The sequence below is a fragment of the Nerophis lumbriciformis genome, linkage group LG04 (genome assembly GCF_033978685.3).
Source record: "Nerophis lumbriciformis linkage group LG04, RoL_Nlum_v2.1, whole genome shotgun sequence".
NCBI lineage: Eukaryota > Metazoa > Chordata > Actinopteri > Syngnathiformes > Syngnathidae > Nerophis > Nerophis lumbriciformis.
The window spans coordinates 61,118,232-61,135,000 of record NC_084551.2 but is presented as its reverse complement, the minus strand read 5'-3'; the positions used below and the strand labels follow the sequence as shown (position 1 = coordinate 61,135,000).

The following is a 16,769-nucleotide window of genomic DNA, read 5'->3' as shown; positions in this document are numbered from 1 at the left end:
TTGCTGCTGTGCACCGGTTCGGAGATGGTGTTGGGCTGGAGGAGGCCTGGCCATGATGGCGGCACACCTGTGACGGGCTACTATCTGGACCAGCGGGAGGCGGGGGCGGAAACGTGGGGGGAGGTCAACGTGGAGGCGGTCAAAGAGCGGCGAGCTACGGTGGGCGAAATGATTGTTTACTACTTTTCACCTTGAATGAGAGAACAGAGTCAGAAGAAGTCCCATTCTTCATGTAATTATGCTAATCACAGTTAACAACAACAACATTGGCTCCAAGATGACATGGGCTGTGTCACTAGGCAACCGGCTTGTGTCCATGGATACTAATACTTGGGAATGCTGGGCCCTTTCCAGGAAGATGACAGGTGCTCTTTGATTAAACATGTGTGGTAAATGGTAAATGGGTTATACTTGTGCAGCACTTTTCTACCTTCAAGGCACTCAAAGCGCTTTGACACTATTTCCTCGGGGTGTAGCGGTACACAAAAATTTCGGTTCGGTACGTACCTCGGTTTAGAGGTCACGGTTCGGTTCATTTTCGGTACAGTAAAAAAACAACAAAATATAAATTTTGGGGTTTTTTATTTACCAAATTTGCAAAATCTTCCACCAAAAGTATTGTTCTTAGTGGAATATTTGATGTGAAGTAATGGGAACCTTGGATAGGTCAATAATTCATAATAACATTGATTTTGATTCAATATTATGTTTTGAGTAGGGATGTCCGATAATGGCTTTTTGCCGATATCCGATACCACGATATTGTGAAGTGAAGTGAATTATATTTATATAGGGCTTTTCTCTAGTGACTCAAAGCGCTTTACAAAGTGAAAGCCAATACATACCTGCCAACTACTCCGGTTTTCCCATAATTAGTACGGTTTTCATCAACCTATTCCGGGTTACGGTTGCAGTGATAAAAAATACGGTTTTTCATTAATTAAAAAAAAAAAAAGGGTGAAAACTACGCGAATTGCACCTTGTGCAGACAAGATTTTTCGATCGGACACGGAGGAATTAGCGATGTAAAAGACCACGTTGGGACAAAAAAACACAAGTCTAATGCCGTTGCTAGCGATACAAGTGGAAAACTTTCAACGTTTTTCGTCGCCCAAACAGATTCTTTGGATGTGATAAATGCCGAAGTTTTATTTACGGAGGCAATAATTGAGCAAACAAAAAGGTAATGACACCAATGTTATCTATTGGAATTGTTTAGTACTGTTATACTGTCAAAAGTGTTTATACTATTTATGCTTTCAAGTCCAAGTTGAAGAAATCTTGTTGACAGCATAACTACCAAAATACAGAAGTATGTCCTTAATATTTTTGCAGTGCTATTTCTGTTGAAAAGTTAAAATGATTACATTAGAGATGTGATGTGCCACTTTTCAAGTGTCTGATGGCTTCAATTAATTTTCATTAATTTTTCATATTTTGAATTCTTTTGAAAGGCTTACAAAAAAACTACATTTGAATTGTAATTCCATGCTATTGACAGGACTATTAATTTTAATGAAGTTAGCTCACCATGTTTACAGTATGATAATTGTGATAGAAATGTGAATTTTAGGCACAGAATATTTTTTACAATTGAACAAGGCAGTAGATTATACAAGCTTGGATAGAAAGTTAATAATGACACCAATTTTTTTTTTAATGGAATTGTTTAGTACTGTTTTACCATTTGTTTACTGTAAAAAGTGTTTATACTTTCAATTAACAAATTGAAGTCTTGTGAAAGGTTGACAGGATAACTGGCATTAACTGTCAAAATAATTTCAAACTATTGAAGTTAGCTTACAGAATAAACATGTCAATCAACCCATATGATTTTTGCTGTAATATTTTTGTTTTGAAAAGTCACTGTGACTGATAGAAAAGTGATGGTTTTAGCAACATTTTAACCTGTCTGAATGCAATCAATCATTTTGCGTCGGGGGGGCGAAGGAACCCCCCACCTTTGGACCCTGGCTACTAGGTTTTTCTGATTTCAAAAGTTGGCAGGTATGATTATGTTTTGAGTAGGGATGTCCGATAATGGCTTTTTGCTGATAGCCGATATTTGTGACAACTGTGTACTCCTGGCATCTCTCCTCGCGCTGTCATGTTTCTTTTTGGCACTTTGGGGGCGGGTATGCTTAGACGGCCCCTCCTTTCTGATTGGCTGTGAGCATTTTACATATGACCAATGATTCTCCAGCGTAGCAACGTTGTAGCCATCTTACCTCGGACATCTAGCCTCAATCATTACATTGATGTCAACGGTACATGTACTAATTAAATTACCATAACTTGCTCGATTTTCGACCAATTTACAAACGGTTTGCATTGTTACAAATCTTATTACATGTAGATATGACATAGAATGCTGTACCTGTTGAAATTACCTCTTTCGCTTTAAAAAAAAAGACATAGTTGTGTAGGGTCAGTGTTAGTCAGTTCTCTGATTATTTTTAACTGTTTCAGAATACATTATTAAAAGCTATTTTTAACATTTTAAAAACAAAATTCAAAGATTATTTAATTAATTTTATTCCTGAATCAAAAGAAATTCCATAAATTAGAAAACAAATGTTCAAGAAGAAGTGAAAATATAAAATAATGTTATGGTTGGATGTTATTGCTGGTGGACCAGTTCTGGCTGAAAGATGTGATTATGGTGTTTGTTGTCTTATTATTTATTTGGGTCACATTTTGTATTACCCTGTATTGTGTTTATGTGGTATGAAATAACCTTCATCAGCGCGCGACATTTTTTTATCCACTTCTTCCTCCGTAAATCTTGATACATATTGACGATGACCCGCCCTGCTATACTTCTGATTGGCTCTGTGCATTTTTCAGCATTTTTCGCCTGACCAATCAGAAAGGAGGGGCCGTCTAAGCATACCCGCCCCCAAAGTGCCAAAAAGAAACATGACAGCGCGAGGAGAGATCCCAGGAGTACACAGAGCGCGCGCAGAAAGGCACCGCGCGCGCGCAGAAAGGCACCGCGCGCGCAAAAAGGCACCACGCGCGTGCAAAAGGGTGTCGCGCGCGAAGTGGAGAATCAGCGCGCGATAACAGTTTTTATGCGCTCGGATTTTTGGCACTAATGTGACGCCATAACAACGGCAGTGACTAGGTTGGCAGAAGCGAGGATCGAACCTAGAACCCTCAAGTTGCTGGCACGGCCACTCTACCAACCGAGCTATATAGTAGAAGGCTGAGGCTATAAACCAAGAAGTTGCTCAACTTTGACATCCAACTTATACCCGAAGATACATCAGTTATTTACAAGATTTTGTAAATGTTTATTTACATACCTCAATTGTTTCCAAACGGTGCCTGTCAAATGCCAGTAAAACGGCAGATCAAACAAAACAGAAGCTCGCTCTCCAATCAGCTAAATGGACTCAATAACTCCACTGTGACGTTTTAATGAATTTACGAAACTGAAACAATACAAAAATAATGACATAATAAGTTGATAATACTAACAGTGATACTTGTAAACTTGATAGCATATTAGCTAATGCTAACAACATGGCAAAAACACTAACACACCTTTTCAGTGAGTGTCTCTGTCGGTGTTTATATGATAATTATTTGTCGAATACAAAACTTTATGGGCATTAGCATAGAAAGATCCGTAAATTAGCTGCGCTGTTTTATAAGCCGCAGGATGCAAAGCATGGGATAAAAGTAGCGATTTATAGTTTGGAAAATGTGGTATGTTTGTTCTTTTTTATTTTATTTTAATTCGTGAATAAGCGATAGCAAAAATCCAAAAACCGCCAACAATACCCCATTTACATTTCGTGACCTCAAAATTTACCAAGTATTAGCGCTATTGTTAATACAGCCGCTAACGTTATGGACTTATTTTACTTTCATCATGAGCCGGTGAGTTGATGCATCGCCTCTGAGCTGGTGAAAGTTAATTTTAGAATATAAATCCTGCCTCCCACCTGGATAGTAGAAGGCTGAGGCTATAAACCAAGAAGTCGGTCAACTTTGACATCCAACTTATACCCGAAGATACAAAAAGGCTCATTTGCACCCACCTTTTTTTTTTTTTAATCCTTTGCAAGGATTATGTGTATTCTTCATTTAAACGGTAAGATATAAACATCCCATCAGTCATCATCCCAGTGAGAACAGACGTTGTACGGTAAGTTTTTGTTTTATCGTATTTGGCAACGTGCAGGTAAAAGTATTGACCCGCACGCTCAGAACAAACAAAGACGAGTGCCGCTGGGAAGGCACCGAAGCATAGGGAGGGCTATGCAAAAACAAAACTAAAACTGACAGCTGCAAAACAACAAAACGGAAGGCTGGAATACAGCAAAACTCCCGGCAGAAGGAAAGCGCGTTCACATGAACGATTATCATTTCCAAAACAAAGTCCCGACAAAGAATTGTGGCTCACACTCAACTTAAATAGAACTGATTGCAAACCCAAAACAGGTGAGAGGAAATGCTCTGGGCAAGATGTGTGAAGCCGTCGCACAAAAAAACACCAACACAACAGGAAGTGCCTCCAAAAGAAAAGCAAAGGGACAGGAAACAACACGAAACACAGGAGAACACCAACAAAAAGGCACGTCCTTATTATAAATGAATACGCATTCTTCCCCCGTGCACACAAAACTAGTTATGTTTCTGTTTGTACATTATTCAGATTTTATGCGAGTAAGTTGTTGCATAAAAACATTGCAACACATAAACCAGAAGCGTCAAACTTGTTTTAATTGAGAGGGCCCCTTTTTTTAAATTAATTTACATTATGCATGCGGGTAACAACCTGTGATTAATCATGATTAATCGAAATGCATATGCATTTGATCATTGTATATTTTTATGTATAACTTGCTTTAAAATCATAAATAAAGGTGACAAGCAGATATTTAACTATTTGTTTTATCTCACAAAAATAGTTTTGCAATACAGTATATAATATAATTGGCATGATCAGATAATATAGAAGTTTGAAGTGAGAGGCATGATTTATGATCTACAGGGAGCAGGGAAGCGAGGAAACAGCAGACCACTCGATGATGTAAACATGGTCTGCGTTAGCCCTTATAATAATAATATTACTAATGCGTAGTTAATATTCAAATCACGAAATGTAAATGAAGTATTGTTGCCAGTTTTTGATGGTCGTTTATTGGATTTTATGGGCGGAGTAGAGTACTTCCCATTGGTTCCACTGTAGGCTGACTTTTATTCACGTTAATTTACGAGTTAGAATCCATTATAAAAAAAAATCCATCCATCGTCGTGTCTTTTATAATGACAGTGAAAGATGGGCAAAATTTAAAAAAAAAAGTGCAGTTCCCCTTTAAGCCGCACCCACCAAATTTTAGAAGAAAAACAATATTTTTCCTTATATTAGAAGTTTAAAATATGCATTTTTTTCTGTCAAAATTGAAAGAACAAATGCATTTAGTAAAACAAAAAAATGTTTTTTTAAGTATTTTATTGAAACCCATGATGTGGCAGGTGTGGAGGATGCATATATGTTTAAGAGTTATTTCTCTATTCATAGCCATTTTTGATCAGCCAGTACTTTTCCTTTGTATATTCTACTAGTCTCTTTTTATCTTCAGATTGTCTGTTTAGTGTCTTAACCCTTGGAATGTGAAATACGACACCCACTCTTTCCCTATCACTGTTGCGAGGGGAAGAGATGGGGGTTTTCTTTGTGTGCAAAGGAGTTGGCTTTTCCGTTGGAATGCCAGATCAACTAGAGTAGCCGATATGGATGTATTGGTTAAACTGATCTCCTAAAGCTTTAGTAAAACTTGAAAATATTCCAATTCTGTATTGATGGTCCTTCTTACTCAGCATATATGTCGTCGAAAGAACTTGGGATTGACCAGTAACTTAGATTCCCTGGGAGGAAGAGCTGGTCGACGCAACACGGGCCAGAACTGTCCCCCGGGCCTTGGGTTTGACACCTGTGTCATAAACCGAGGACCGCCTCTTTTATTCATCACATTTGATTAGAAAATATGCTGCAAAAATGAGAGGAAATAAAACCAAGTTTATCCACAAAACCACTCCGGATTGGTTGTAGTGGGTTTCATAAAAGGTCAAAAGTGACATTTTTCTGTACACCCCTGCTTTAAGCAACACTCCGATAAGAACATATAGCACAACTGCACACTTCCTGGTGAAGGATTGCATCTATTCCAGCATGATTTATTGAACAGGTCAGAGGCTCATTACACCTGGGGATGAACATGTAGTCCAAATAATGAAATGCAGCCAGTGCGCCCCCTAGTGGATGCAACCTCTATCTCCCTTTGCAGAAACCATTTGAATTCCACGAAATAAATGTCACTCTTTTTTTTGGATGGCGCTCTCCCTCCGAGTGCATCATTTAGTCTCGGTGAGAGAGTGGAGAGCAGCTCGCGGAGGCGATAAGAGCCTTAGAGTCTAAGTGGCGACGAATAGTAAGATCAATGTGCGGATCAATAAGGTTGAATCCCAAAGCTGGAGTGTCTGAGGGCTCAGAGAAAATGCCGTGACAGCGCAGCCAGCAGCAGTAATGCCTTTCTAAAATGCCTTCTTCGGTCAGGAGACCCAGGAACAACAAATCCAAACGCCAGGCGGCACAAATGCCAGCGCAATTTACACTGAGTTGTGTTTTATTCAAGATTAATTACACTTTGACGAACGACTTGTCACTTTATTTACTCCTTCTTACGCTTGTTTTTAAAGGTTTCCAAGCTGACCAGCGGGCTTTGGTACCAGTTCCGCGTGTCCGCCGCCAACGTGGTTGGCGTGGGGAAGCCGTCCGAGGCCAGCGAGGCCTTCCTGTGTGAGAAGTGGACCATGCCAGAACCTGGTGAGGTTCAAATTGCAGTAGAGCAAAAGGCTCGGTTTAGGTGTCTCTTTCCTAATAAGTAAAGAGGGTTTTGACAAAAAGGTCCTAAAACATCAAATCAAATTAAAACTTTGGTCAATGGATAGATCTGAATTCGATCTATAGATATTCAAGCATTGAAAGCAAAAAATCAGACACGTTTCCAGTGAGGGTTGGACTCCGCCAAGGCTGCTCTTTGTCACCGATTCTGTTCATAACTTTTATGGACAGAATTTCTAGGCGCAGTCAAGGCATTGAGGGGATCTGGTTTGGTGGCTGCAGGATTAGGTCTCTGCTTTTTGCGGATGATGTGGTCCTGATGGCTTCATCTGGCCAGGATCTTCAGCTCTCGCTGGATCGGTTCGCAGCCGAGTGTGAAGCGACTGGGATGAGAATCAGCACCTCCAAGTCCGAGTCCATGGTTCTCGCACGGAAAAGGGTGGAGTGCCATCTCCGGGTTGGGGAAGAGACCCTGCCCCAAGTGGAGGAGTTCAAGTACCTAGGAGTCTTGTTCACGAGTGGGGGAAGAGTGGATTGTGAGATCGGTGCGGCGTCTTCAGTAATGTGGACGCTGTATCGATCCGTTGTGGTGAAGAAGGAGCTGAGCCGGAAGGCAAAGCTCTCGATTTACCGGTCGATCTACGTTCCCATCCTCACCTATGGTCATGAGCTTTGGGTTATGACCGAAAGGACAAGATCACGGGTACAAGCGGCCGAAATGAGTTTCCTCCGTCGGGTGGCGGGGCTCTCCCTTAGAGATAGGGTGAGAAGCTCTGTCATCCGGGAGGAGCTCAAAGTAAAGCCGCTGCTCCTCCACATGGAGAGGAGCCAGATGAGGTGGTTCGGGCATCTGGTCAGGATGCCACCCAAACGCCTTCCTAGGGAGGTGTTTAGGGCACGTCCAACCGGTAGGAGGCCACGGGGAAGACCCAGGACACGTTGGGAAGACTATGTCTCCCGGCTGGCCTGGGAACGCCTCGGGATCCCCCGAGAAGAGCTGGACGAAGTGGCTGGGGAGAGGGAAGTCTGGGCTTCCCTGCTTAGGCTGCTGCCCCCGCGACCCGACCTCGGATAAGCGGAAGAAGATGGATGGATGGATGGAAAGCAAAAAATATTTATACTACTATATAACTTTTTTTTAACCTTTTAACGACTTTTAACTTACTCGGTTTACATTTTATAACTTGATATTGTTATCATAAGCGCTAACGCCAGAGGTGGGTAGAGTAGCCAGAAATTGTACTCAAGTAAGAGTACTGTTACTTTAGAGTTTTATTACTCAAGTAAAAGTAAGGAGTAGTCACCCAAATATTTACTTGAGTAAAAGTCAAAAGTATGTTGTGAAAAAACTACTCAAGTACTGAGTAACTGATGAGTAACCTGTTCGTTTAATGATGTCGGCAACAAATAATGCACAAAAACATAAAAATAGCAATGAGCAAATTCAGAGCCAGGAATATCTCTTAAGCAACTAAAACAATAATATATATTAAATAATAATACATTAACATTGTCACGTTCAAACACTGAGGACATCTATTAAACAAGACAAAAGGCAAGGAATCAAACAGAGACAGAATTCAATTTGGACTCAATATTGAGGAGAGACATGGCCACTGCACTCTCTGCACAGTCCTGCACCACGCTCTGACGAAGAAGGTTTTCGTCTCCTCCTTTATTCAGATGTTCAATGTTCACGCACCAACACATGTCTCAGCAGGAATGGGAAGTATGTAAAACAGTCATTGTTTTCGGTCGCTTTGAAGACCAAGAAGAGGATTTCTCGGGCTTGGGCTCTTCCTGGATCCAGCTGGGGCAGGTGTTGGAGGACAATGGATAACCCCTCCCGTCTCCTGACCACAGCGACTTCAAGAGGGCAGCGGGTCGTAAATAGCGTTGACCTCGGTTACCAAATAGTTGGAAGAGAGTTTGTGAAATATTTCAAAGAGAGTTCGTTTAACACTTCAAAGAGAGTTCCTCTGGAAGTTGAGCAGATCCTGCCATCTGTCCGTGTTGAAATCACAGTGGCGTTTCACGAGCCTTCTTCCTCTTGTTAGGCCTCGAAAGACAGCATTGATCTTCTTATCAGGAACATAATGTAATACAAAGTTTCTTTTGTGATAACTTACAAACAATTATTCCAACAAACATAAAAAAAAATTAAGGCAAATTGAGCCACAATAACTTAACAGCATCATAGGCTCAGTAGGCAGAGATTACAAAGGAAAATAACAAGTTAGCCTTTACGCAACTGTGCACTTCTGATTGGTGTTTGTATGCATGCATGCGTGTGTGTGTGTGTGTGTGTGTGTGTGTGTGTGTGTGTGTGTGTGTGTGTGTGTGTGTGTGTGTGTGTGTGTGTGTGTGTGTGTGTGTGTCTATGAGGCTGCAGTGCGTTAATAAATGTCCCCACACGATGTACATTTGACAGTGATTCATAGCAGGGAAGCTAACATCAGCCTACGATGACAGCCAAAATATCTACTAAGGTTACTTACCGCCATGTGCTTCCTCAAATTTGACTTTGAGTACATGTAAGCTTAAGCTTGTTGTCGTTTGCCGCTGAAACTTTATGCGCAGTTAATCATGTGACCGCCTGGCTCTGTTTGATTGGTGAAACGGAGTCAAACGTCACCAGTGACTGCATTTGACCCCAGGGGGTGATCAAGGGTGATGGGTCAAATGCAGAGAATAATTTCGCCACACCTAGTGTGTGTGTGACAATCATTGGTACTTTAACTTTAACTTGTAAGTACATTCAGTTTCCAGTTCTGTGGTTATCGTCACATTTTGTCTCTCTGGCATCGCTAAAAAGTCAAAGAAAAAGCACAACACAACGAGCATTTATATGTAACTTCTGAGTCATGTTTTTCTTCGAGTATTTCGGTCAGTTCCTTTAATGAATTTGGAGGTGGCGCTGCGATTCTTCCACTCCCACCCTTGGTAACGGTTTCGTAACCATGGTGATTAGGTTGCAGCAAATTATCTCTCTTTTTTTTCCCCATCCCTGACTTGGCCGCTGTTATGTGAATATATATATATATATATATATATATAGTGTTGCATATCACCATGTGGCCTGATGCTGATGAGTGCGTTATATCAGCCAAGTGTCTCGTACACGTTGTGAGGTTCTCGTCTTTTGATGTTGCCATGGTTACAAAAAAACTGCACAGAAACAAAACCCTCCAGGGATTTGACATGAGCAGTGCATTATTATTGCATGGGAATATATATATATGATATGTGCACAACACACACGTCCATGTGTAGACTCAAAGAGGCCTGGCATTGGCTCATATCACCATCAATATTGAACATGGCGAGGGACTGTCGCCGTCTTTTCGAAGCGTAGGTCATTAATCCTGCCAAGTGGGCTTCCCTCCATGGCATTAACAACTCTAAAGTGGCGTAAAAATCATTAAGCAAATAAAGCCACGCAGCACATTAAGGAAAGCTGGTATTTATAGATGCGACACACACACACACACACACACACACACACACACACACACACGCGTCACACTCAATTTTTGGGCTTTTTTTCAGGTTGTCCCTTCGACCTGGAGGTCCGGGAGGTGAGACACGACTCGCTGGTGCTCCTATGGGCTGCACCGCTGTACGAAGGACGGGGCCCGGTCGTTGGCTACTTCTTGGAAATCAGCCAGGGAGACCCAGGGTCCGAGAATTGGACCGCTTTAAACGAGAAGCCGGTCACTGGCACGTATTACAAGGTGGGTTCAGTTACCGGAACGTCAATGTAACGTGCTCCGTTCATGGCAATAACATGGGAAGTAAAGCATGGCTGCACTTTGTACACTGCAAAAAGTCAGTGTTCAAAAACAAGGGAAAAAAAATACAAAAATGAGGGGTATTTTATTTGAACTAAGCAAAATTATCTGCCAATAGAACAAGAAACTTTGGCTTGTCAAGACTTTCCAAGACAAGTCAAATTAGCTGACTTCAATGAACCCAAAAATAGCTTAAAATAAGTATATTCTCACTAATAACAAGTGCACTTTTCTTGATAGAAAAATATATATGAGACCTTTTTGCTCAATATGTTGAAAAATATTCTTAAATGAAATAAATGCTAGTGCCATTATCTTGACATAATGATATGCGCTCGGCATTAAATTTCTTGAAAGCTGCAAACTTATACTAAAAACTAATTTATTGTTCTTAATGGAAAGGCAACAAGGCAAGCGCTTGTTACTCTCGGGGTCTCCTAGCCGCTCAGGCAAATCATATGGTCTAAAAATGCATTTTTCCATGGATAACATGACATCATCACGCCAAGTGCGCGCTCTTTCAGTCAATTAGTGCGCATATATACAGCCCGGCCCCTGGCCAACATTTTTTTAAGAATTTATCTGAATGTGCATGAACTATTTCTGTTCAAAATTGTTAGAAATGTTAAATGTTTAAATATTAACTGTCAGTTTACTGTACTGTGCCAACTGTACTACTATATGAGTACCTATTTTCTATTGTTTCATTGAAAATAAAACAGCAAAGTCCATTTGGCTGTCATCTGTTTTAATTATGAGACACAATTGTGTCAAAGTCATGATTTTTTTTTTCATGCTTGAAATAAGAAATGATGACTTTAAAAAAGTAGTTTTATACTTGTGAGTGTTGATGACGCAGCTTTGCAACACTTGATATTCTAGTTTCAAGCATGTTTTACTCAATATAGGTCATCATATTTCAGCAACAAGCTGTAATATCTTACTGAGATCATTTAGGACCAAAACACTTAAAACAAGTAAAAGACTCTAACATAAAATCTGCTTAGTGAGAAGAATGATCTTATCAGACAGAAAATAAGCAAAAATCACCCTTATTTGACATATTTCATCTTACTTAGATTTCACTTTTTGCAGTGTGTGTTGAACTGTGTTTCTTAACCATATGGCCAGGGCCCTTTGCTGGCCCCCACTAGAGCAGTGTTTTTCAACCACTGTACCGTGGCGCACTAGCGTGCCGTGAGATACAGTCTGGTGTGCCGTGGGAGATTATCTAATTTCACCTATTTGGGTTAAAAATATTTTTTGCAAAGCAGTAATTATAGTCTGCAAATGATGTGTTGTTGTTGAGTGTCGGTGCTGTCTAGAGCTCGGCAGAGTAACCGTGTAATACTCTTCCATATCAGTAGGTGGCAGCAGGTAGCTAATTGCTTTGTAGATGTTGGAAACAGCGGGAGGCAGTGTGCAGGTAAAAAGATGTCTAATGCTTAAACCAAAAATAAACAAAAGATGAGTGCCCCTAAGAAAAGGCATTGAAGCTTAGGGAAGGCTATGCAGAACAAAACTAAACCTGAACTGGCTACAAAGTAAACAAAAACAGAATGCTGGACGACAGCAAAGACTTACTGTGGAGCAAAGACGGCGTCCACAAAGTACATCCGAACATGACATGACAATCAACAATGTCCCCACAAAGAAGGATAAAAACAACTGAAATATTCTTGATTGCTAATACAAAGTAGATGCGGGAAATATCGCTCAAAGGAAGACATGAAACTGCTACAGGAAAATACCAAAAAAAGAGAAAAAGCCACCAAAATAGGAGTGGAAGACAAGAAGTAAAACACTACACACAGGAAAACAGCAAAAAAGTCCAAATAAGTCAGGGTGTGATGTGACAGGTGGTGACAGTACACCTACTTTGAGACAAGAGCTATAGTGATGCATGTTTGGTTATGCTTTAAAGTCATATCCAACAATTGCGATGTGGAAGTCGCTTCCTAGCGGTTCCGCTGCTACACACGTCACAGGAGGCAGCCGGGCAGAGTTGAACAAAGTTTTAATCATTCACAGTTTCAATTCAACATTTCAGTCTCTGGCTCTTCCAATTCTCCAAGTCCTCCTCCCCTGCTGTTCCCGACCGCTACTGTTAAAGACAACAGGTGATTAGACAACTCGTACCACCTGGGAAAACCAATCAGCTGTTCAGCTGTGTTTCGAAGCCGGCCCTGACACGCCCCTGTCTCAGCGCGCTGTCCTCAGCACCCTGGACAGGGGCGGCAATCTCCGCTCCCACAGGCAGCGCTGGCCACGCCTCCCTCCACATGCGACAACGACTTTTTTACTGTCCACTGAGTTTCGTTTTTTAATTATTTCTGCTGGTGGTGTGCCTCCGCATTTTTTCAACACAAAAAATGTGCCTTGGCTCAAAAAAGGTTGAAAAACACTGCACTCGAGGGCCGCCGAAAATTATTCTCAGCTGTGGTCTGTACGGTCCCCAGCGGTCCCCAGTTGCAATACGTTTATCCCAGGGGTGCCCATAACGTAGATGGTGGAGGGTGTGTCATTAAAAAAAATAGACCTAAAAATTTGCCATCATTAATCTTCACCAAGACGTCACTTTGGTCACTTGATTGACATTCACGGCACCCGAGAGTTTTGTGAGATGACGCTGGCTGCTGCCGGATCATTATTAAGAAAAAACAACCGACAGGAAGGCGAGAAACACTTTTTATTTCAACAGACTCTCGTGCCGTCAAAACTCTAAAGACCGACGCCACAGTTCCTGTCTTCACAATAAAAGCCCTGCTTCATCCTGCCTGTGTTAACCAAATAAGAGTCCCAGTCTGTGGAACGCTCTCCCTGACCACCTGAGGGAACCACAGACTGTGGATGCTTTTAAAAAAGGCTTAAAAACCCTTCTTTTTAAAAAAGCATTTTTTTAGATATATGCATACTAGTTTTAGCTATTTGGTTGTTCTAGTTTTTTGTTTTTTTTTAAACGTTTATTATCTTTTTATTAAAAACATTTTTTTAATCCACTGTAGCACTTTGAGGTTGTTTCCTCAATGTAAAGTGCGTTTTTAAAAATAAAATCTATTATTATTGTTATTATCATAAAGCTAGCGTGCACAAGCAAAGGAGTTTGCCGCCAATGCATTTCTTGTAAAGTGTATAAAAAAAGAGTACGGAAGCTGGACAAATAAGATGCCAAAAAGCAACCACTTTCATGTGGTATTGAACAGAAAAGAGGACTTTTTTTCTCCTCCATTTGAAAATGTGGACGTTATCATCACTACTGTCTGATTCCAGTCAACGCACGTCATCACAATCATACCAACCTATATCCTTGTCTTCATGAAAGAAAGGAATGTTAAACATGCTTGTATTATCATTAAACACCTTTCACTTGTTAACAAAAACGCCTCTTTCATATCCTTAATCAATCAATCAAAGTTTACTTGTATAGCCCTTAATCACGAATGTCTCAAAGGGCTGCACAAGCCACAACGAAATAAGTAAATAAATGTAAATTATATATATGAATGAGGTAGTTCCCCTCGAAAAGAAGCTCAGAAAAAGTGCGCGCACCCCTGATTTATTCACTACTTGTGGCAGTTATGACAATATCAGACAAACAGAAGAAGTCTGGCGTTAAAATCAAAAAGACGTTTTTTTAAGCACACAAATGATGACTGAAGTTGTGACATGCACCCGAGGGTAGGTTGATTGGCAACACCAAATGTTCCCTAGTGCAGTGTTTTTCAACCTTTTTTTGAGCCACGGCAGGTTTTTTTTGCGTTGAAAAAATGCGGAGGCACACCACCAGCAGAAATCATTAAAAAAACGAAACTCAGTTGACAGTAAAAAGTCGTTGTCGCAATTGTTGGATATGACTTTAAAGCATAACCAAGCATGCATCACTATAGCTCTTGTCTCAAAGTAGGTGTACTGTCACCACCTGTCACATCACACCCTGACTTATTTGGACTTTTTTTTGCTGTTTTCCTGTGTGTAGTGTTTTACTTCTTGTCTTGTGCTCCTATTTTGGTGGCTTTTTCTCTTCTTTTGGTATTTTCCTGTAGCAATTTCATATCTTCCTTTTGAGCGATATTTCCCGCATCTACTTTGTTTTAGCAATCAAGAATATTTCAGTTGTTTTAATCCTTCTTCGTGGGGACATTGTTGGGATGTACATTGTGGACGCCGTCTTTGCTCCACAGTAAGTCTTTGCTGTCGTCCAGCATTCTGTTTTTGTTTACTTTGCAGCCAGTTCAGGTTTACTTTTGTTCTGCATAGCCTTCCCTAAGCTTCAATGCCTTTTCTTAGGGGCACTCACCTTTTGTTTATTTTTGGTGTAAGCATTAGATACCTTTTTACCTGCACACTGCCTCCCGCTGTTTCCGACATCTACAAAGCAATTAGCCACCTACTGATATGGAAGAGTATTACACGGTTACTCTGCCCAGCTCTAGACAGCACCGACACTCAACAACAACACATCATTTGCAGACTATAATTACTGCTTTGCAAACAATATTTTTTACCCCAAATTGGTGAAATTAGATCATCTCCCACAGCACACCAGATAGTGTGCCACGGCACAGTGGTTGAAAAACACTGCCCTAGTGTGTGAATGTGAGTGTGAATGTTGTCTATATGTGTTGTCCCTGCCATGAGGTGGCTACTTGTCCAGGGTGTGCCCCGCCTCCCGCCTGAGTGCAGCTGGGATAGGCTCCAGCCGCCCCGACAGGGACAATCAGTAGAAAATGGATGGGTAGTGAAAGTGTATTTTTGTTTGCACATACATTTCATAAACAGTTTATTTAAAAATAATATGTTATTATTTGTATTATTTTTGTTCATTTAGAATGTATTTACTGCAGCACTGCACAATTTCATGTAAATGTATTTTTCATTAGTTTTTACGAGTCCCTGCTTTTGCAGTCAATAAAGCCAATGCAGAGTTAAGATTTAATTATTCAAAAGTTAGTCGTTCCCCCAGTGCATATATGGAATAAAAACATGACATATTGGTGTGGTTAAATTTGATGGGTAAATAATATTACTCAAAAAACTCAAAAAGGAATCCCAAAATAACATCCTTTGTGTATTTTATTCCTATTCTGCAGCACCGAAACGTTAGTAAAAATCTTGGAACACAATATACCCAGTACATATCCAGAATAATACATGTATCGCACGGGTGTCCAAAATGGAATCCGAGGGCCATTTGTGGCCCGCAGTTAATTCTTTAAAGGCCCGCTGCACAAAAAAAAACATTAAAAAGAGGACTAAAAGAGAAAACAGGTGTAATGAAACCAGAAAATGTTGTAATATTGACACTAATAACACAAAGATGCCATGTAGGCAGTTTTTTACTTGAATACTGTCATTGCTCCAAAGATAATTTACAAATTGATCTGAAGTTACTCTCAAGATTTAAGCCTTTAAAGCAAAAATAACATCAATTAAAGCTGCAAGCAGCATTGGTCGGGCCCGCGTATTTGGCAGGTGCTAGTCCTAAATGTCCCAATACTTTTGTCCAGTGATAGTCATAAGTGTCCCAATACTTTTGTCTACTTTTAGTCTGAAGTGTCCCAAGATTTTTGTCTAGTGTACCTACCTTGTCTGCATTGTGTGGGCACGTTGGTGCTTCCTGCTTTTAAGCAGCCATCTTAAAAAAACAGCAGCGCAGCAGCATCAGCGCAGCGGGTCTTTGAAGGGTCATAAAATCAAAACCGGAGCAGGTATTAAAACGCTGTTCTGTTATTTTATACACAAGGGTTTAATCTCTCTCCTGTGTTAGTTTGAAGCCGAGACGACAAACGCGCTCAGAGGAGATAGTTTTTGAAGGAAGGTGACCGGTTTTTACAAACAATTTGTTTTGAAGGGGGAATAGCAAACTTCCTGTTGATTTTTGCTGGGGGTTGTCAATTTATGAAATGTAGGTCTAAGTGAGGCCTACATAGAGGTTTTTGTTTCGTGTCTCTCCGACCTTCCCAGTGGGAGTTACAGGCAGTTTTGTCAGTTTTTTCATCCGAGGAGCAGTTTTTTGTGCGTTTCATTAAAAAATTGCGCTAGAGCACAATTTTGAGATTTGGGGTTAGGTTTTTTTATTAGATCGCAATTTTTGCCTGTCCTGATGTGTGTTCAGTTCG

General features: G+C 40.6%; 1 protein-coding gene across 1 annotated transcript in view; it reads left to right on the top strand.

Annotated features, from left to right (window-relative positions):
* The window catches only part of myom3 (myomesin 3), a 235,039-nt gene that overhangs the window by 146,907 nt on the left and 71,363 nt on the right, over positions 1–16,769 (top strand). The window contains exons 18-20 of the mRNA XM_061958714.2: positions 1–159; positions 6,715–6,841; positions 10,409–10,593. The exon at positions 1–159 is cut by the window's left edge and continues 29 nt beyond it. Coding sequence (XP_061814698.2) covers positions 1–159; positions 6,715–6,841; positions 10,409–10,593 — 471 coding nt within the window. The remainder of the gene's footprint in view (positions 160–6,714; positions 6,842–10,408; positions 10,594–16,769) is intronic.